The sequence below is a fragment of the Oncorhynchus masou genome, chromosome 23 (assembly GCF_036934945.1).
Source record: "Oncorhynchus masou masou isolate Uvic2021 chromosome 23, UVic_Omas_1.1, whole genome shotgun sequence".
Taxonomy (NCBI): Eukaryota; Metazoa; Chordata; class Actinopteri; order Salmoniformes; family Salmonidae; genus Oncorhynchus; species Oncorhynchus masou.
The window spans coordinates 36876084-36899091 of NC_088234.1; the positions used below are offsets into that span (position 1 = coordinate 36876084).

Below are 23008 nucleotides of genomic sequence, written 5' to 3' on the forward strand. Positions count from 1 at the left end.
TACAAACCTGACTCCGTTACACTGGCTCTGTCAGGACAAATGGGCCAAATTCACCCAACTTATTGTGGAAAGGTTGTGGAAGGCTACCCAAAACGTTTGACCCAAGTTAAACAATTTAAAGGCAATGCTACCACATACTAATTGAGTGTGTGTAAACTTCTGACCCACTGGGAATGTGATGAAAGAAATAAAAGCTGAAATAAATCACTCTCTCTGCTATTATTTTACATTCATTTTACATTCTTAAAATAAAGTGGTGAACCTAACTGACCAAAGACGGGGAGTTTTTACTCTGATTAAATGTCAGGATTTGTGAAAAACTGAGTTTAAATGTATTTGGCTAAGGTGTATGTAAACTTCCGACTTCTACTGTTTAACTGTATTGGGAGAAATGTTGGCTTGTCTGAATTTCAGCTGTACACAACCTTTGGGAAGAATTAAACTTGGTTAAAGCTTATCTACTGTCTGTGAATTATTTACAGTACCAAACACTATAAGTACCAAACACTATTTTCAAGGTCCCACAGTTGACAGTGCATGTCAGAGCCAGAACCAAATCATGAGGTCGAAGGGATTGTCAATAAAGCTCCGATACAGGATTGTGTTGAGGCGCAGATCTGAGGAAGGGTACCAAAAAAATGTCTGCAGCATTGAAGGGCCCCAACAACACGGTGGCCTCCATTTTTCTTAAATGGAAGACGTTTGGAACCACCAAGACTCTTCCTAGAGCTGGCCATCCAGCCAAACTGAGCAAGGGCCTTGGTCAGGGAGGTGACTAATAACCAATGACAGAGCTTCAGAGTTCCTCTGTGGAGATGGGAGAACCTTCCAGAAGGACAACCATCTCTGCAGCACTCCACAAATCAGGCCTATTGTGGCCAGACGGAAGCCTCTCCTCACTAAAAGGCACATGACAGCCCACTTGGAGTTTGCCAAAAGGCACCTAAAGGACCATGAGAAATAATAGTCTTAGTCTGAATGCCAAGTGTCACTTCTGGAGGAAACCTGGGACCATCCCTACGGTGAAGCATGATGGTGGCAGCATCATGCTGGTGGGAAGGTTTTTCAGCAGCAGGGACTTGGAGACTAGTCAGGATCAAGGGAAAGATGAGCAGAGAAAAGTACTGAGTGTTCCTTGATGAAAACCAGCTCCAGAGCACTCAGGACCTCACACTGGGTTCCAGTACCACGACAGTCGTACAGTCCTCCAGTATGACGACCGTAAGCATACAGCCAGGCCAACACCGGAGTGGCTTCGGGACAATATCCTTGAGTGAATGGGAGAAAATACAGGTGTGTCAAGCTTGTAGCGGCATACCCATTAGATTCGAGGCTGTAATCGCTGCCAAAGGTGCTTCAATAAAGTACTGTGTAAAGGGTCTAAATTCTTATGTAAATGTGATGTTCTCGTTTTTTTATTTATACATTTGCAAAACTGTCTAAAAACCTGTTTCTGCTTTGTCGTTATGGGGTATTGTGTGTACTTTGAGGGAAAAACAATTTAATCAATTTCAGAATAAGGCTGTAACGTAACAATATATGGAAAAAGTATAGGGTTTTTATTACTTTCTGAATTCACTGTACCTGCATATTATTAATGTTAGCGCTCCGTTTAACTTCTTGACATTTAACTTCTTGACGCTACCCATCCCTGTCGCGTGATCATTTTCATCAGCAACCGCTGAATAGCATAGCGCTACATTCAAATAATATTACTAAAAAATATTTATATTCATGAAATCACAAGTGCAATATTGCAAAACACAGTTTTTCAGCTGAAAATCTTTACATAATTCATTCCACTCACTCTGAGAGCCCCCACCTATCCACTTACGCAATGTGATCTTTCACGCTCATTTTTCAAAATAAAAGCCTGAAACTATGTCTAAAGACTGACACCTTAGGGAAACCATAGAAAAAGTAATCTGGTTTATATCCCTTTAAATGGAGGATAGACATGCATAGGAACAGAAGGGTTTCAAAATAAGAGGCACTTCCTGATTGGATTTTCCTCAGGGTTTTGACTGCAATATCAGTTCTGTTATACTCACAGACAATATTTTTACAGTTTTGGAAACTTTAGAGTTTCAATATTCTAGCATCTGGTCCTGAGAAATAGGCTGTTTACTTTGGGAAGATTATTTTTCCAAATGTAAAAATAGTGCCCCCTAGCTTCAAGAGGTTTTAAGGGCTAGCCGTGCCAACCTGTTTTGAGCCAATTGTTATTTTCCAAGGTCCCTCTTTTTGACAAAACTAGAGCCTGTGTAGTACCTGCTGTGTTTTTATAGTTTTTAAAAAGACAGAGCTGCGCTTTATTATGGACAGACTTGGTCCATTTTAGCTAATGTTGTATCAACTTGTTTTGACCATGACATTTTACCATCCAGTGCTATTCCAAGCAGTTTAGTCACTTCAACTTCAATTTCCACGTTATTTATTACAATATTTAGTTGAGGTTAAGTGTTTCGTGAATTATTTGTCCTAAATACAATGTAATTTGAAATATTTAGAAATAGCTTAACCTTTGCCACCCATTCTGAAACTAACTGCAGCTATTGGTTAAGTGTGCAGGGATTTCACTCACTGTAGTAGCTGACATTTTTTAGTGTTGAGTCATCCGCATTCATACACATTGGCTTTACTCAAGGCAGTGGCATGACATTAGTAAAGATAGAAAAAATGAAAGTGCCTAAACCGCTGCCCTGGGGAATTCCTGATTCTTTGGATTATGTTGGAGAGGCTTCAAATAAAGAACACCCTCTGTGTTCTGTTAAACAGGTAAGGGAAGACCCCCAAGAAATGGACAAAAATGAGTCATCTTATTGGCATTGGGCGAACCATCTACACGATCGCAAATACCACTCAAATGGACGGCAGTTTATCAAGACCATATTGCAATCGCCAAGTGTCATAAACCAAAAATCCCATAGGGGGTGAGCGCGCTCCACCGTAGGATTTCATATGGGAAATGGTCACAAAGTCAGGTCTCAAGGGTGAAAATGTCAATCTCATATTTTCCCCCCAAACTTTTTAAACCCCATAAAAAGTGTGGGGGGGGGGGGGTTGTCAATTATACATATGTGGTAACCATATGGACATACTTTTGTCTTATTTTATTGAGTTTGTCCATTTGCTATATATGATCATAGGAAGTATGCTTCCAAACCCAAAAGTCAGTGAACCATGTCCCAATGGCATATATACTGACCAAATGATAAATATATCACTATGTTAAGCCCTGGATCAACCTAGAAGGTATATTTGTCAAATTTGATCATAGGAAGTCAGAATTTCTCGTTGGTATTGATTCAGCATGTCCATTTCATAATGGGAAGTCCTTATGGATATACACTGCTCAAAAAAAATAAAGGGAAAACTTAAACAACACAATATAACTCCAAGTCAATCACACTTCTGTGAAATCAAACTGTCCACTTAGGAAGCAACCCTGATTGACAGTAGATTTCACATGCTGTTGTGCAAATGGAATAGACAACAGGTGGAAATATTCATATTGGCTCAAATAGGATGGCAGGGAGATTTGAATGTAACATTGAGCTCCAACCATTAGTGCTAAGTCAGGAGATCTAGCTTTGTCTAAACTTAACTTTACACCCTCAAGCTTACATAAACCTGCAGAAGCAATCTGCTCTGAACTATGATTCATGTTTTTAACCCATTTTGACTGTTCTAAACCCACCAAGCCCGAGAATCCCCAAGAACTCTCCTTTTCAGAAGACGAATGCACATTAAGGTGTCTTTTCTTCCGATGTTCAGAAGGTTCTTGCACTCACATTCAACTTTACAATAGTGGTTTGATGTTCTTGTACCCCTTTGCTAGTGAAGGGGGGAAGCCTAGCAACGGTTAGATATTGCACTGTGAAAATGTTTAAAAAGCATTTAGCAGAAAGATGGAGTAGAACAATGAATTGATGTGGGGATGGTTTCATGCAGAACTGGTCATGTGGTACGGTCATTAGTGGTTGATCCATTTTTGCTATCACAACGAGCGTTTCAAAACCAAGTGCTATCAGGGTCTTCATTAGGACACACTGTACCAGGACGTTTTGCAAACAAAAACAAGCATTTCTTATCGGAGCCCCGAGTAGTGTATCCCTGTTTCGGCCTATTTTTGACGGCACACCCTTGCAACAAAAAAAATTTTGCAATGTAAAACAAATCAAGGGGTTCTTTAATGGACACTCACAGGTAATCCTTTCCTGTTTCCGTTTTATTTCGTTTCGTGCCTAATGAACACTGGCCTGGTTGTGTCCCAATGCAGGCTGTTTGGGGACGAGTCGGACCTGCAGTTCTGGACGGTAGCAGCCCACTACCTCCAGTCGTTCGCCCAGGCTCGCCACCTCAGTGTTCCTGTCCCTGAGGGCCAGACCCCAGCCGAGGGGACCCAGGCCACCCCACAGGGCCACCTGGACATCTACCACGACACCCTGTGTGAGAGCTTGTACTTCCAGGTGAGCGAAAGAATGGACAAATGGATGTTAGGACGTTTTTTATTAGGCAGTGTGCCTTCTATAACACACTGAAGCTGGTTGAGGGAGAAATTGGAGAACAGGCTCATTGAAGGTGGGAATTAAATTAATGCGGATACCATTCCATTCCAGGAATTGCAATCAGCCCATCCTCCAATTTAAAGTGACACCAGCATCCACTGGTCTAACAAATCAATGTGTTGTCTCTACAAGGGGTTTATTCTAGTTAACGTCCAAGGAGGTGGGCATCAGTGTTTGAGAGTTAATGGGTATATACCAATACATTTGTCAAACTGTCAACACCACAGGTTGTATTGGCCCCAGACCACATAGTAATTCCTCTAGCAGACAGTCCCCTGTGACCTCAGCCATTCTGCCGAGTCGGCAGTTTTGACCGGTCAATACACACAGTCAAACAAACCGCCGACTGCCCTCCCTCGTCCCTTGTTTGTGGTGTGCTCTGTAATTTCCAGTATCCCTTTGCCTTTGCAGAGGAGATGGGGGAGGAGTGAAAAAATAGGAGTGTAGGGCGTAGGAGAAAACTGAATAGTTGGACGGAGAAGAGAAGAGTGCCCTGAGAAACAATCCAGCAAGGCGGGTGGATTTTTTTCAACCTTAATAATTGCTTGGATTCTCTCTGTGTGTATCCCAAATTGCACAAATTCCCTTTATAATGTACTACTTTTTACCAGAGCTGTTTGTGCCCAGGTCAAAATTAGTGCACTTGCACTATATAGGGAATAAGCTGCCATTTTGGACATAGGAGGGTTAGGATTCAGGAAGTGTGCTAAATTGGTGTTCATTGATTGGCATGTCTCTGTTATGTCTGTCGCATGACTGGGTGACATGGCAACCACGTGACAGACTCAGCTGTGATCCACCCGCTTGTCAGTTGCCAAGTTGATGGAGAATACTTTTTAATCAGAGATGGTGCATTTGGGCCTTCATGAGCATCACTTTCTTCTGTCGGTCTGTCTCATGAAGATTTCGACCAACATTCTTTTTTTAGGGCCTAGAAAATATCAATCTTTGATTGTACACTAAACAAAAATATAAAAGCAACATGTAAAGTGTAGACACCATGTTTCATGAGACCAAATAAAAGATCCCAGAAATTTTCCATCTGCACAAAAAATATATTTCTCTCAAATGTTGTGCACATTTGTTTACATCCCTGTAAGTGAGCATTTCTCATTTGCCAAGATAATCCATCCACCTGATAGGTGTGGCATATTAAGAAGCTGATTAAATAGCATGATCATTACACTGATGCACCTTGTGCTGGGGGACAATAAAATTGGCATGATGACTGTAGGAATGTCCACCCCAGCTCTTGCCAGATAATTTAATGTTAATTTAATGTTAATTTCTCTACCATTAGCCGCCTCTAACGTCATTTTGGATAATTTGGCAATACGTCGAACTGGCCTCACAACCGCAGACCACGTGTATGGCATCATGTGGGCGAGCCGTTTGGATTTAAAAAAAAAAATCTATCACTAACCTCTTGAAAATCTTCATCAGATGACAGTCATATGACATGTTACACAGTACATTTATGTTTTGTTCGATAATATGCATTTTATATCCATAAATCTCGGTTTACATTGACGCCATGTTCAGAAAATTCTCCAAAATATCCGGAGGAATTATAGAAAGCTACGCCAGATAACAGAAATACTCATAAACTTTGACTAAAGATACATGTTCTACATATAATTAAAAAGATACACTGGTTCTTAATGCAACCGCTGTGTCACATTTTTTTTACGTTATCGAAAAAGCCTAACATTGCAATAATCTGAGACGGCGCTCAGACGTAACAATATTTCTCCGCAATGTTGGAGTCAACAGAAATACAAAATTACAACATAAATATTCCCTTACCTTTGATGGTCTTCCATCAGAATGTAGTGCAAGGAGTCCTAGTTCAACAATAAATTGTTTTGTTTCATAATGTTCAATTCTAGTGTCCAAGTAGCAGCATTTGCTACCACTTTCAGCTCAAATGCCCAAAAATTTACTTCTGGTCCAAGATAACTTTGCATGAAAACTTCCAAATTACATATTACAGGTCGACGAAACTGGTCAAACTAAGTGCAGAATCAATCTTCAGGATGTTATAATCATATATTAGATCCAATAGCATTCCAACCGGACCATTCATTTTCATCTGGGGCTGATTGGAACAGCCGAAGCACTCAAACGCAAACGTGCCTCAACCACATGGAAATCTTTTGTGACACTTACTACTTTCCTTCCCATTAGGTCAAAGTTCACAGCAAATGCTCCATTACACGTTCTACTGAATGAGGACATCTAGTGGAAGACGTAGGAAGTGTTTCCAGATCCATAACTTGTTGGGAAGGGAGGGGGCGATGACGTCAAAGTTGCCCCAACTTTCAGGATTTCAAAACTTGTTTGGAAGATTGCCTGCCCTGTGAGTTCTGTTATACTCACAGACATAATTCAAACGGTTTTAGAAACTTCAGTGTTTTCTATCCAATATTATTAATAATATGCATATATTAGCAATTTAGGACAGATTTTGATGCAGTTCACTATGGGCACACAATTCATCCAAAGGGGAAATACTGCCCCCTATCTCTAACAGGGTATTAAGCTATGGACATCTAACACAATTGCATTTTATTGATGGCAGTTTGAATGGACAGAAATACACCAACAAAATCCTAAGGCCCATTGGAAAGCATTTTTTTAAGTATCTATGCAGATGCATATCAGTCATGTGAAATCCATAGATTAGGGCCTAATGCATTTCAATTGAATGATTTCTTCATATGATTTGTAACTCAGTCAAATCTTTTAAGTTGTTGCATATTGCGTTTATTTTTGTTCCATATATTTCCATGTTCAAAGTGTAATTTAACAATATGTATTATCATAAGAAATGGCATTGACACATAAACCAATTAAGGAATATTTTTCTGTTGACTGGTAGTTGTTCTACTCAATACATCAAATAGAGTAACTGGCCACGACCGGGAGGTCCGTGGGGCGACGCACAATTGGCCTAGCGTCGTCCATGTTAGGGGGGGTTTGGCCGGTAGGGATATCCTTGTCTCATCGCGCACCAGCGACTCCTGTGGCGGGCAGGGCGCAGTGCGCGCTAACCAAGGTTGCCAGGTGCACGGTGTTTCCTCCGACACATTGGTGCGGCTGGCTTCCGGGGTGGATGCGCGCTGTGTTAAGAAGCAGTGCGGCTTGGTTGGGTTGTGTATTGGAGGACGCATGACTTTCAACCTTCGTCTCTCCCGAGCCCGTACGGGAGTTGTAGCGATGAGACAAGATAGTAGCTATGAAAAAACAATTGGATACCATGAAATTGGGGAGAAAAAGGGGTGAAATTCCCCCCCCAAAAATTAAAAAATACATCAAATAACCAGAACTGTTACTCTAGAAAAATCACTTCAATGCTTGAAAGCGTAACAATAATGTCCGGTTTTTGTCTGGTCAACATCTGTGAGAGCCAGACCAGTTTCTCCCCTCCACTTTAAATGTTGAAATAAGTCTTATTCCTCTGATGCCATGCCCATGAGATGAAAGTAGACAATGATGAAAGACTCAGAGCACTAGTGCTGCTGGTACACTGTCCATTGTTTACTGGTGTCAAGTCATATCATAGTCCATGGGCTGTATAGATCAAGCTTCTCGGAGTTGAAGTGCTGATCTAGGATCAGGACCCCCACAATATTATTCCTTTTTATCTAAAAGGCAAAACTGATCCAAGATCGGCACTCCTACACTTGAGACACTTCAGCTACATGCCCATTGCCCACTAAGCTATTTAGTCATTGTTAGTTTTTTAGCCTGGATAACACTCGCCAGTCCAGCCCCCCTGCCCCATCCACCGCTGCCCCCTGGACTCTGATCACTTGGCTACATAGCTGATGCACGCTGGACTGTCCATTAATCACTGCACTCCATTCTGCTTGTTTGTTTTATCTGTCGGCCCCATTGCCTAGTCAATGCCATCTTACCTGCTGTTGTTATGCTAGCTGATTAGCTGTTGTCTCACCCACTGTTTTAGCTAGCTTTCCCAGTTCAACACCTGTGTTTACTGTATGCCTCGCTGTATGTCTCTCTCAAATGTCAATATGCCTTGTATACTGTTGCTCAGGTTAGTTATCATTGTTTTAGTTCACAATGGAGCCCCTTGTCCCACTCCTCATACCCCTGATACCTCCTTTGTCCCACCTCCCACATATGCGGTGACCTCACCCATTACAACCAGCATGTCCAGAGATAAAACCTCTCTCATCATCACCCAGTGCCTGGGCTTACCTCCGCAGTACCCGCACCCCACCATACCCCTGTCTGCGCATTATGCCCTGAATATATTCTACCATGCCCTGAAACCTGCTCCTCTTATTCTCTGTCCCCAACGCTCTAGGCGACCAGTTTTGATAGCCTTTAGCCGCACCCTCATACTACTCCTTCTCTGTTCCGCGGGTGATGTGGAGGTAAACCCAGGCCCTGCATGTCCCCAGGCACCCTCATTTGTTGACTTCTGTGATCGAAAAAGCCTTGGTTTCATGCATGTCAACATCAGAAGCCTCCTCCCTAAGTTTGTTTTACTCACTGCTTTAGCACACTCTGCTAACCCTGATGTCCTTGCCGTGTCTGAATCCTGGCTCAGGAAGGCCACCAAAAATTCAGAGATTTCCATACCCAACTATAACATCTTCCGTCAAGATAGAACTGCCAAAGGGGGAGGAGTTGCAGTCTACTGTCATGTTTCCAGGTCCATACCCAAACAGTTCGAACTACTAATTCTGAAAATTACTCTCTCCAGAAATAAGTCTCTCACTGTTGCCGCCTGCTACCGACCCCCCTCAGCTCCCAGCTGTGCCCTGGACACCATTTGTGAATTGATTGCCCCCATCTAGCTACAGACTTTGTTCTGTTAGGTGACCTAAACTGGGATATGCTTAACACCCCGGCAGTCCTACAATCTAAGCTAGATGCCCTCAATCTCACACAAATCATCAAGGAACCCACCAAGTACAACCCTAACTCTGTAAGCAAGGGCACCCTCATAGACGTCATCCTGACCAACTGGCCCTCCAAATACACCTCCGCTGTCTTCAATCAGGATCTCAGCGACCACTGCCTCATTGCCTGTATCCGCTACGGTGCCGCAGTCAAACGACCACCCCTCATCACTGTCAAACGCTCCCTAAAACACTTCTGTGAGCAGGCCTTTCTAATCGACCTGGCCCGGGTATCCTGGAAGGACATTGACCTCATCCCGTCAGTTGAGGATGCCTGGTCATTCTTTAAAAGTAACTTCCTCACCATTTTAGATAAGCATGCTCCGTTCAAAAAATGCAGAACTAAGAACAGATACAGCCCTTGGTTCACTCCAGACCTGACTGCCCTCGACCAGCACAAAAACATCCTGTGGTGGACTGCAATAGCATCGAACAGTCCCGCGATATGAAACTGTTCAGGGAAGTCAGGAACCAATACACGCAGTCAGTCAGGAAAGCTAAGGCCAGCTTCTTCAGGCAGAAGTTTGCATCCTGTAGCTCCAACTCCAAAAAGTTCTGGGACACTGTGAAGTCCATGGAGAACAAGAGCACCTCCTCCCAGCTGCCCACTGCACTGAGGCTAGGGAACATGGTCACCACCGACAAATCCATGATTATTGAAAACTTCAACAAGCATTTCTCAACGGCTGGCCATGCCTTCCGCCTGGCTACTCCAACCTCGGCCAACAGCTCCGGCCCCCCCGCAGCTCCTCGCCCAAGCCTCTCCAGATTCTCCTTTACCCAAATCCAGATAGCAGATGTTCTGAAAGAGCTGCAGAACCTGGACCCGTATAAATCAGCTGGGCTTGACAATCTGGACCCTCTATTTCTGAAACTATCCGCCGCCATTGTCGCAACCCCTATTACCAGCCTGTTCAACCTCTCTTTCATATCGTCTGAGATCCCCAAGGATTGGAAAGCTGCCGCAGTCACCCCCCTCTTCAAAGGGGGAGACACCCTGGACCCAAACTGTTACAGACCTATATCCATTCTGCCTTGCCTATCTAAGGTCTTCGAAAGCCAAGTCAACAAACAGGTCACTGACCATCTCGAATCCCACCGTACCTTCTCCGCTATGCAATCTGGTTTCCGAGCCGGTCACGGGTGCACCTCAGCCACACTCAAGGTACTAAACGACATCATAACCGCCATCGATAAAAGACAGTACTGTGCAGTCGTCTTCATCGACCTTGCCAAGGCTTTCGACTCTGTCAATCACCATATTCTTATCGGCAGACTCAGTAGCCTCGGTTTTTCGGATGACTGCCTTGCCTGGTTCACCAATTACTTTGCAGACAGAGTTCAGTGTGTCAAATCGGAGGGCATGCTGTCCGGTCCTCTGGCAGTCTCTATGGGGGTCCACAGGGTTCAATTCTCGGGCCGACTCTTTTCTCTGTATATATCAATGATGTTGCTCTTGCTGCGGGCGATTCCCTGATCCACCTCTACGCAGACGACACCATTCTATATACTTTCGGCCCGTCATTGGACACTGTGCTATCTAACCTCCAAACGAGCTTCAATGCCATACAACACTCCTTCCGTGGCCTCCAACTGCTCTTAAACGCTAGTAAAACCAAATGCATGCTTTTCAACCGATCGCTGCCTGCACCCGCATGCCCGACTAGCATCACCACACTGGATGGTTCCGACCTTGAATATGTGGACACCTATAAGTACCTTGGTGTCTGGCTAGACTGCAAACTCTCCTTCCAGACCCATATCAAACATCTCCAATCGAAAATCAAATCAAGAGTCGGCTTTCTATTCCGTAACAAAGCCTCCTTCACTCACGCTGCCAAGCTTACCCTAGTAAAACTGAATATCCTACCGATCCTCGACTTCGGCGATGTAATCTACAAAATTGCTTCCAACACTTTTCTCAGCAAACTGGATGCAGTTTATCACAGTGCCATCCGTTTTGTCACTAAAGCACCTTATACTACCCACCACTGCGACTTGTATGCTCTAGTCGGCTGGCCCTCTCTACATATTCGTCGCAAGACCCACTGGCTCCAGGTCATCTACAAGGCCATGCTAGGTAAAGCTCCGCCTTATCTCAGTTCACTGGTCACGATGGCAACACCCATCTGTAGCACGCGCTCCAGCAGGTGTATCTCACTGATCATCCCTAAAGCCAACACCTCATTCGGCCTCCTTTCGTTCCAGTACTCTGCTGCCTGTGACTGGAACTAATTGCAAAAATCACTGAAGTTGGAGACTTTTATCTCCCTCACCAACTTCAAACATCAGCTACCTGAGCAGCTAACCGATCGCTGCAGCTGTACATAATCTATTTGTAAATAGCCCACCCATTTTCACCTACCTCATCCCCACAGTTTTTATTTATTTACTTTTCTGCTCTTTTGCACACCAATGTCTCTACCTGTACATGATCATCTGATCATTTATCACTCCAGTGTTAATCTGCAATATTGTAATTATTTGCCTACCTCCTCATGCCTTTTGCACACATTGTATATAGACTCCCCTTTTTTTCTACTGTGTTATTGACTTGTTAATTGTTTACTCCATGTGTAACTCTGTGTTGTCTGTTCACACTGCTACGCTTTATCTTGGCCAGGTCGCAGTTGCAAATGAGAACTTGTTCTCAACTAGCCTACCTGTTTAAATAAAGGTGAAATAAAAAATAAAATATCAACATGAAGAAAAAATGATCTACAATGTTAGGTAAGATGTGACGACCTTTCAGTCAAAAATACATTTGTCAGAGTATTCCAAAATCTCCATAACATGAGCCTAATGAGAGGACACTGACAGTCTATGCCTATGGAAGGCTTTTGAACCTACTAAACAATAAGACATATTATTATTTGCATTTGGTTTTATGTCCAAAGCAGGTGGTTGACACAGAATTAATCTCTGAATTGAATAAAAGCTCTAGTTACCTTTGACATTTTAGTCATTTAGCAGATGCTCTTATCCAGGGCATCACAATCGTATCAAGTACATTTTCACTCAAAAAGTAAAGACAGACGTGCGTAACTAGCTCCCCAGTGTTTAAGTAAAACTGCCAAAGAATACTCACCAGCAGTGGAGGCCGGTGAAAGGAGCCATAAGACGATGGGCCCACCACATTGGCCGGAACAAACAGAACAGTACCAAACATGGACACCACGTTTGACAGTTAACTCCACTCCAGCCACCACAATGAGCCTGCTCTCCCACAGGTCCGCCTCACCAGCCTCCACCACCCACAACATCCAAAAGAAGAAGAATGAATATCCATCATCCTACTTCTCCCTTTTATAATGAAATTGGGCCGCCTCCTATGGAAACACCCTTCAGTGCTAGCCACACTCCACCATCTTCACTTTTTTCAAAGTGATTGAGTGTGAATATAATACTTAACACCCTCCATTGTCTCCACTAAATTGAAAGTAATGGAGTGTAGATATAACACGAAACAAACCTCCATCGACTTCACTAATTTTAAAACAGTAACGTCACGATAGTCCATTATCATTCATGTGATGAATGCTATTCATAGAATAATTACCTACTATGTTTATTACTCGATGAAATTAATCATGTAAAAACTCATTAGGAATTTGGGGCACCATGGGAAAAGTTTGTTTCATGATTTACCATTTCCCGAATAAAATCAAGAATATATAGATATCAATAATAATAATTTCCTCATATCAGTCTCATTCTGAAGATTGTAAACTCCGTCAATCCGCACAAACCCGGGTCTCACTGATCATTCCGTACCACACAAATTGATTTGGTTATTTATTCACTAATAAGCTAAGTGATAACATAAGATACACATATACATACGGTATAGGTTATTGAATAGAAACGTAATACGATGACAAGTCCCTAGCGGCCACTGGTTACCCAAGATGGAAATATAGCATGAGAGAGAAACAACACTTGGATACATTTGTAAGGTACGCTTCGTTTAGCCCTAATGCCCCAAACTGCCGATCTTATGGGTAAGAAGTAATGTATGTAAACTCAGAAAAAAAAGAAAAGTCCTCACTGTCAACTACGTTTATTTTCAGCAAACTTAACATGTGTAAATATTTGTATGACCATAAGATTCAACAACTGAGACAAACTGAACAAGTTCCTTACACAAATTGAATAATGTGTCCCTGAACAAAGGGGGTGAGGGGGTCAAATCAAAATCAAAAGTAACGGTCAGTATCTGGTGTGGCCGCCAGCTGCATGAAGTACTGCAGTGCTTCTCCTCCTCGTGGACTACACCAGATTTGAGATGTTACCCCACTCTTCCACCAAGGCACCTGCAAGTTCCCAGACATTTTTGGGTGGAATGGCCATAGCCCTCACCCTCCGATCCAACAGGTCCCAGACATGCTCAATGGGATTGAGATCCGGGCTCTACGCTGGCCATGGCAGGACACTGACATTCCTGTCTTGCAGGAAATCATGCACAGAACAAGCAGTATGGCTGGTGGCATTGTCATGCTGGAGGGTCATGTCAGGATGAGCCTGCAGGAAGGGTACCACATGAGGGAGGAGGATGTCTTCCCTGTAACGCACAGCATTGAGATTGCCTGCAATGACAACAAGCTCAGTCCGATGATTCTGTGACACCCCGCCCCAGACCATGACGGACCCTCCATCTCCAAATCGATCCCGCTCCAGAGTACAGGCCTCGGTATAACGCTCCTTCCTTCAATGATAAACGTGAATCTGACCATCACCCCTGGTGAGACAAAACAGCAACTCATCAGTGAAGAGCACTTTTTGCCAGTCCTGTCTGGTCCAGCGATGGTGGGTTTGTGCCCATATGTGACGTTTTTGACGGTGATGTCTGGTGAGGACCTACCTTACAACAGGCCTACAAGCCCTTAGTACAGCCTCTCTCAGCCTATTGCGGACAGTCTGAGTACTGATGGAGGGATTGTACATTCCTGGTGTAACTTGGGCAGTTGTTGCCATCCTGTACCTGTACCTGTCCTGCAGGTGTGATGTTTGGATGTACCGATCCTGTGCAGGTGTTGTTACACATGGTCTGCCACTGCGGGGACAATCAGCTGTCTGTCCCGTCTCCCTGTAGTGCTGTCTTCATAAGTTTTCATAACTCTGACCTTAATTGCCTACCGTCTGTAAGCTGTTAGTGTCTTAACGACGTTCCACAGGTGCATGTTAATTGTTTATGGTTCAGTGTTTAAAAACTTTATAATGAAGATCTGTGAAGTCATTTGGATTTGACGAATTATCTTTGAAAGACTGAAAAGGGGACTTTTTTTACGCGTTGAATGGCTTTGTTGGTGTATCTCTGTTGGGCCCAGGCCTTCGTGGGCCAGGTTCAGCTTGGTGATAAGGGTTCGACAGAGGCCTTGTTCTTTGAATGGCCTTCTCCTCCTTAAGAAATTCAGTCTCTTAGTTCAGGCTCACTTCAACAGGCTCAGCTCGCCTCCACACTTTTGCTCTCTTCTTCAGCTTTAGCAGGTTAACTAAGACGACGACTCATTGCGAGCTCACAGAACAGGGCTCCGGGCAGCCGAGCGGAAATGGAGGAAAACTCGCCTCCCTGCGGACCTGGCATCCTTTCACTCCCTCCTCTCTACATTTTCCTCCTCTGTCTCTGCTGCTAAAGCCACTTTCTACCACTCTAAATTCCAAGCATCTGCCTCTAACCCTAGGAAGCTCTTTGCCACCTTCTCCTCCCTCCTGAATCCTCCCCCCCCCCTCCTCCCTCTCTGCAGATGACTTTGTCAACCATTTTGAAAAGAAGGTCGACGACATCCGATCCTCGTTTGCTAAGTCAAACGACACCGCTGGTTCTGCTCACACTGCCCTACCCTGTGCTCTGACCTCTTTCTGCCCTCTCTCTCCAGATGAAATCTCGCTTCTTGTGACGGCCGGCCGCCCAACAACCTGCCCGCTTGACCCTATCCCCTCCTCTCTTCTCCAGACCATTTCCGGAGACCTTCTCCCTTACCTCACCTCGCTCATCAACTCATCTCTGACCGCTGGCTACGTCCCTTCCGTCTTCAAGAGAGCGAGAGTTGCACCCCTTCTGAAAAAACCTACACTCGATCCCTCCGATGTCAACAACTACAGACCAGTATCCCTTCTTTCTTTTCTCTCCAAAACTCTTGAACGTGCCGTCCTTGGCCAGCTCTCCCGCTATCTCTCTCAGAATGACCTTCTTGATCCAAATCAGTCAGGTTTCAAGACTAGTCATTCAACTGAGACTGCTCTTCTCTATCACGGAGGCGCTCCGCACTGCTAAAGCTAACTCTCTCTCCTCTGCTCTCATCCTTCTAGACCTATCGGCTGCCTTCGATACTGTGAACCATCAGATCCTCCTCTCCACCCTCTCCGAGTTGGGCATCTCCGGCGCGGCCCACGCTTGGATTGCGTCCTACCTGACAGGTCGCTCCTACCAGGTGGCGTGGCGAGAATCTGTCTCCTCACCACGCGCTCTCACCACTGGTGTCCCCCAGGGCTCTGTTCTAGGCCCTCTCCTATTCTCGCTATACACCAAGTCACTTGGCTCTGTCATAACCTCACATGGTCTCTCCTATCATTGCTATGCAGACGACACACAATTAATCTTCTCCTTTCCCCCTTCTGATGACCAGGTGGCGAATCGCATCTCTGCATGTCTGGCAGACATATCAGTGTGGATGACGGATCACCACCTCAAGCTGAACCTCGGCAAGACGGAGCTGCTCTTCCTCCCGGGGAAGGACTGCCCGTTCCATGATCTCGCCATCACGGTTGACAACTCCATTGTGTCCTCCTCCCAGAGCGCTAAGAACCTTGGCGTGATCCTGGACAACACCCTGTCGTTCTCAACTAACATCAAGGCGGTGGCCCGTTCCTGTAGGTTCATGCTCTACAACATCCGCAGAGTACGACCCTGCCTCACACAGGAAGCGGCGCAGGTCCTAATCCAGGCACTTGTCATCTCCCGTCTGGATTACTGCAACTCGCTGTTGGCTGGGCTCCCTGCCTGTGCCATTAAACCCCTACAACTCATCCAGAACGCCGCAGCCCGTCTGGTGTTCAACTTTCCCAAGTTCTCTCACGTCACCCCGCTCCTCCGCTCTCTCCACTGGCTTCCAGTTGAAGCTCGCATCCGCTACAAGACCATTGTACTTGCCTACGGAGCTGTGAGGGGAACGGCACAGCAGTACCTCCAGGCTCTGATCAGGCCCTACACCCAAACAAGGGCACTGCGCTCATCCACCTCTGGCCTGCTCGCCTCCCTACCACTGAGGAAGTACAGTTCCCGCTCAGCCCAGTCAAAACTGTTCGCTGCTCTGGCCCCCCAATGGTGGAACAAACTCCCTCACGACGCCAGGACAGCGGAGTCAATCACCACCTTCCGGAGACACCTGAAACCCCACCTCTTTAAGGAATACCTAGGATAGGACAAAGTAATCCTTCTCACCCCCCCCCCCCCCTTAAATGATTTAGATGCACTATTGTAAAGTGGCTGTTCCACTGGATGTCATAAGGTGAATTCACCAATTTGTAAGTCGCTCTGGATAAGACATGTTCTGAACACTACATTTACCTGCAGTGAACATGTGTGTTTAGCACTATCCCCTTAGTTGTCATAGAGAACTTTGGTATTTTATTTATTTTTATTTATCCTTTATTTAACTAGGTACTGTATGGTACACAGCACTTCTTCTGCCCAGTATCTTCTCCTCAGTCCTCTTATAATACTCTGAATAGCTCTTGTGTTTTGGAAAATCCATCGAGTCTATCCACTAGACAATGTAATTCTAGATTTTATTACTTTTCTTCTTTGTTCTGAAAACACTTTCATGCATTTGTCTGAGTTGTATCAATTATCCTGCAGTGAACATTAAATGCAATCATTGTGATGGGTTGGTGCGGAATATAAATGTCTGATGGAGCTTGGCAGTGCAATAGAATAACGATTCTTGAATATTTAAACAAAATGTAATGTTCTCTTTACCTAGTCTCTATCCCTTTACCTTCTTACTCTCCATCTCCTGTCTCTCATACAAAAAAAAATTATATTTCGGGAATTTAAGAGGAGGTTGGTCGATAAATATGTAGATGACAATTGTGATTGCGACTCGTACCACGTGATTTGAGGATTGCGTTTGCTATGTTTTGTTTGTAACGTAATTGAATGTACCTTTACTCTATATGTGTGTAACCTTAGTAACTGTTGATGGCTGCCATCTTGAAACAGGTCTCTCTTGTAAAATAGATTTTTATTTCAATGATACGAATCTGGATAAGTAAAGGTTAAATAATAATCTCTCCATCTCGTCCTCTTTCTCTCTCATCTCTAAATCTCGCTCTCTTTGTGTTGTAACAGAGGTTCCAGTTGGAGCGAGTCCATCTACAGGAGGTGAAGAGGTCCAGTTATGAACACACCAAGAAGTGTGCTGACCAGCTCCTCCTGCTGGGACAGGTCAGTACTACTGTCTTTACACTACTGTATGGGCTTCTGTAGAAGTTGTCATATGCACACACAAATACAATATACTGTATTCTTTCTTTCAGACTAAATCTCTATTTTGCACACAAACACTTGTACACACACACTCACGCCTGAGCACACCTGCAGAAGAACATATACTGCAGTCTGTCTTTCATACACAAAATATTTACAAAGCACACACTGTTCTTTTCTGCTCGCTCCCTCTTTCTCTCACACCTTCTCTCCCAGCCTCCACTCTGAGTGGAGCCTGATGGACAGGGATGAGTGTTGCACTCTTTCCCTCCAACACCCCTGTCAGTGGAGATTGAAGACACGCCAATAGGGCTGTTAAGGTGACCGTATCACAGCCTCACCGGCAGTTGCCAGTTATGACCGTTGTCAAATTCTACGTGACCGCTGAGTTACGGTGACAAGGCTACTCCAAAACTGCGTTCTGTATGAATGCCACCACTCGTACCACTGATGGTCATTAGTAGCCTACCAAACTTGCTAAAGTACCTCAAGTTGCTAATGGCCTCGTATTCCGGGCGCTCTATTGTCCCTCTAATCACTCTGACATCAATGCAAATATAATAAAAAATCAAATCAAACACTTCATGCCATTGGAACACATTTTGGAATGTGAGGCTAATAATTAGCTGGTTGATAAGCTGAAACAGGTTAGTATCATCTGAGGTTGGAGCGAAAACCTTCAGGAGGGTTAGCGCTCAAGGAACAGGTTTGGAGACCCCTGGCATTGGTTTTCAGCAGAATAGCACATGTCGCGCAGTGAGAGCCAGCTCCTAAAATAGCTTGTTGATGCGTGGAATGAAATGTGTTCTTATAAGCCCAGTTATTGCGGAACATTTCTATACACTATATCAAATAAAATGTGATTTGATTTGTAATTTATACAGTAATGTTGGGTATTATCAACAGTAAAATATATATTTTTTTTTACTGCAGCATACTGTAAATGATGGTACATTTTGTGGCTGGGGATAGAATTATTCAATTTCTAATGGTACTGTAATTCCACCCCACAGGATACAGTACCGTATCTTGGAGTGCCAAAAACCTTTTCACCACTAGTGGGCGCATGGTATTGTTCTTTCTGTCGTATTCACATTTTTTGATGCATGCCTTGTAAGAGGCTATATTTATTGCACCCGTGAGAGAGAATTAAAAAATATATACATTTTTTATTTAACTAGGCAAATCGGTTAAGAACAAATTCTTATGTATTTTATTTTCTTTGCAAATGTACTGAAAATGAAATGCAGAAATATTCATTCTGCATTTCAAACCCCCGAGTCAATACTTTGTAGAAGCACCTTTGGCATCAATTACAGCTGTGAGTCTTTCTAGGTAAGTCTCTAAGAGCTTTCTACACCTGGATTGTGCAACATGCTCCTTATTCTTTTCAATGTTATTCAAGCTCTGTTATATTGGTCGTTGATCGTCGCTCGACAGACATTTCCAGGTATTGCCATAGATTTTAAATTTAAGTCAAATTGTAACTCGGCCACTCAGGAACATTCAGTTTCTTCTTGGTAAGCAAGGGTTTGGCCTTGCATTTTAGGTTATTATAGTATCATCTGAGGTTGGAGCGAAAATTGTCCTGCTGAAAGGTGAATTAATCTCCCAGTGTATGGTGGAAACCAGACTGAACCTTATTTTCTTCAAGGATTTTGACTGTCCTTAGCTCCATTCCATTTATTTTGTATCCTTTATCCACATCAGTCCATAACGATTACAAGCATACCCATAACATGATGCAGCCACCACTATGCTTGAAAATATGGAGAGTGGTTATCAGTAATGTGTTGCAATGGATTGGCCCTTAACATAACACTTTGTATTCAGAAGAAAATGTTGCTTTGCCACAGGTTTTGCGCTTTTTCTATAGTGTCTTGTTGCAAACAGGATGCATGCTTTGGAATATTTGTGTTCTGTACAGGCTTCCTTCTTTTCACTCTGTCAATTAGGTTAGTATTGTGAAGTAACAATAATGTTGTTGATCCATACTCTGTTCTCCCATCATAGCCATTAAACACTGTACCTGTTTAAAAGTCACCATTGGCCTCATGGTGAAATCCCCGAGCAGTTTCCTTCCTCTCCGGCAACTGATTTAGGAAGGACACTTGTATCTTTGTAGTGACTGGGTGTATTGATACACCATCCAAAGTGTAATTAATAACTTTACCATGCTCAAAGGGATGTTCAATTCAATCTTCTTCTTTTTTACACATCTACCAATAGGTGCCCTTCTTTGCAAGGCATTGGAAAACTTCCCTGGTCTTTGTGGTTGAATCTGTGTTTGAATTTCAGTGCTCGCTGAGGGACCTTATAGATAATTGTGTGTGGGGGGTACAGAGATGAGGTAGTCATTCAAAAATCCTGTTAAACACTGTTATTGCACACCGACGTGAGTCCATGCAATTTATTTTGTGACTTGTTAAAGCACATTTTTACTCCTGAACTTATTTTGATTTTCCATAACAAAGCTGCTGAATATTTACTGACTCAAGACATTTAAGCTTTACATATTTTATGGATTTGTAAAAAAAAACTTTACATTATGGGCCGTTATTGTGTTTAGGCCAGTGACTAAACATCTCATTTTAATTCATGTTTAATTCCGGCTTTAACGCAACAAAATATGGAACAAGTCAAGGGGTATGAATACTTTTCTGAAGTCACCGTCTAGGGTACAGATTGGAGTGGCAGCAAGTCTTAAACCTTAAATGGTTGAGACGTTTTGCCATGTTCTTTTGGTCTGTAGTCACTGCCAGTTTTGGAAGCCTTTGTTAACTTTTTGGTGACTGGGGGGCAGTATTGAGTAGCTTGGATGAATAAGGTGCACAGAGTAAACTGCCTGCTACTCAGCCTTTAAAACGTATATGCATATAATTAGTATATTATGAAAGATAACACTCTGAAGTTTGTAAAACTGTTTGAATGATGTCTGTGAGTATAACAAAATCCAACAAGGAAGTGGGAAATCTGAGCTTTGTAGGTTTTCAACTCGTAGCCTATCGAAGATACCATGGGATATTGGTCATGTTGCACTTCCTAGGGCTTCCACTAGATGTCAACAGTCTTTGGAACCTTGTTTGATGCTTCTACTGTGAAGTGGAGCCAAATGAGAGGGGATTGAGCCAGGTGTCTGGCAGATTGCCACGAGCTCATGATGCGCGGTCATGTGAAAGTTAGCTTGCGTTCCATTGCTTTTCTACAGACAAAGGAATTCTCCTGTTGGAACATTATTGAAGATTTATGATAAAAACATCCTCAAGATTGATTATATACATCGTTTGACATGTTTCTACGACCTGTAATATAACTTTTTGGACTTTTCGGCTGGACTTATACACGCGTTTGGATTTGTTTGCCAAACGCCCTAACAAAAGGAGCTATTTGGACATAAATTATGAACTTTATCGAACAAATCAAACATTTATTGTGGAACTGGGATTCCTGGGAATGCATTCTGATGAAGAACATCAAAGGTAAGTGAATATTTATAATGTTACTTCTGTTGACTGCACAATATGGCAGATATCTTTTTGGCTTGTTTGGTCTGAGCGCCGTACTCAGATTATTGCATGGTGTCCTTTTTCCGTAAAATATTTTTTTTAAATCTGACGCAGCGGATGTATTAAGGAGAAGTTTATCTAAAGTTCTATGTATAATAGTTGTATCTTTTATCAATATTTATTATGAGTATTTCTGTAAATTGATGTGGCTCTCTGCAAAATCACTGCATGTTTTGGAACTACTGAACATAACTCGCCAATATTGGATATAATTAAGTATTTTATCGAACAAAACATACATGTATTGTGTAACATGAAGTCCTATGAGTGTCATCTGATGAAGATCATCAAAGGTTAGTGATTCATTTTATCCAAATTACTGCTTTTTGTGACTCCTCTCTTTGGCTGAAAAATGGCTGTGTTTTTCTGTGACTTGGTGGTGACCTAACATAATCGTTTGTGGTGCTTTCGCTGTAAAGTCTTCTTGAAATCAGACACTGGCTGGATTAACGAGAATTTTATATTTAAAATGGTGTAAAATACTTGTATGCTTGAGGAATTTTAATTGAGATTTTTTTTATTTGGCGCCCTGCACTTTCACTGGCTGTTGGCAGGTGGGACGCTACCATCCCGAATATCCCAGAGAGGTTTTAAGGCCTCTAGAAATGCAAGTGAAGTAAAACACCAACAATTTATTAATATGATGTAATGTGTAAACACTTGCTTTTACCAATCTCTTGTAATTACAGTAAAATACTGTGAAATACAAACCTCTCCCCTCAATTAATTTCATTCATCCATTCATTCTGATTACAGTGGCATTTGTTTTTACAGTATAATACAGTTCATTCTACGGTATTGTACTGTGTACAGTACTTGCGTTGATACCATTTTTATATTACAGTAGGTGTAGGCTTATTGTAATATGAAATACCGAATTTTACATGCCACTGAGCTGCCTGTAAGGGACTGTCAAATTCAGGATCCCAGATTTCTATTGCTAGGCTACTATATTTATTTCTCAATTGCTAATTTGGCACATTGCTTCGCAATACAACTGGAGTAGCCTACCTGGCTTTAATGAAAATTAATGAATCACAAACCGCAATCCATTCGCTATTTAAGTGCTAATGGGTGATTTAAAAAAAAAAAAACTAATGTTTTACTTCCCCTGTTCTGACAGTTGCATGATGAGTCATTCTAAATTTAAAATCTTATCTAATTTCAAACACATGCATTTTCCCCCTGACTTTTTTAAATGATCAATAGTCACATCATGCAGCCCATAGCATACAGTGCCTTCAGAAAGTATGCACACCCCTTGACCTTTTCACATTTTGTTGTGTTACAGCCTGTATCTACAAATTATTACATTGAGATGTTTTGATGCTGGCTTACACACAATACCCCATATTGTCAAAGTGGAATTATGTTTTTAGGAATTTGTACATTAATAAAAATTTATAGCTGAAATGTTTTGAGTATGTATTCGACCCCTTTGTAAATTTG

The 23008-nt window shown here is 42.9% G+C and overlaps 1 protein-coding gene across 2 annotated transcripts in view; it reads left to right on the forward strand.

Annotated features, from left to right (window-relative positions):
• wdr11 (WD repeat domain 11) overlaps positions 1 to 23008 on the forward strand; it is a 175160-nt gene that overhangs the window by 134343 nt on the left and 17809 nt on the right. For both annotated transcript variants that reach the window (XM_064931970.1, XM_064931971.1), the window contains 2 exons: positions 4283 to 4472; positions 17856 to 17951. In XM_064931970.1, the coding sequence (XP_064788042.1) occupies positions 4283 to 4472; positions 17856 to 17951 (286 nt within the window). The remainder of the gene's footprint in view (positions 1 to 4282; positions 4473 to 17855; positions 17952 to 23008) is intronic.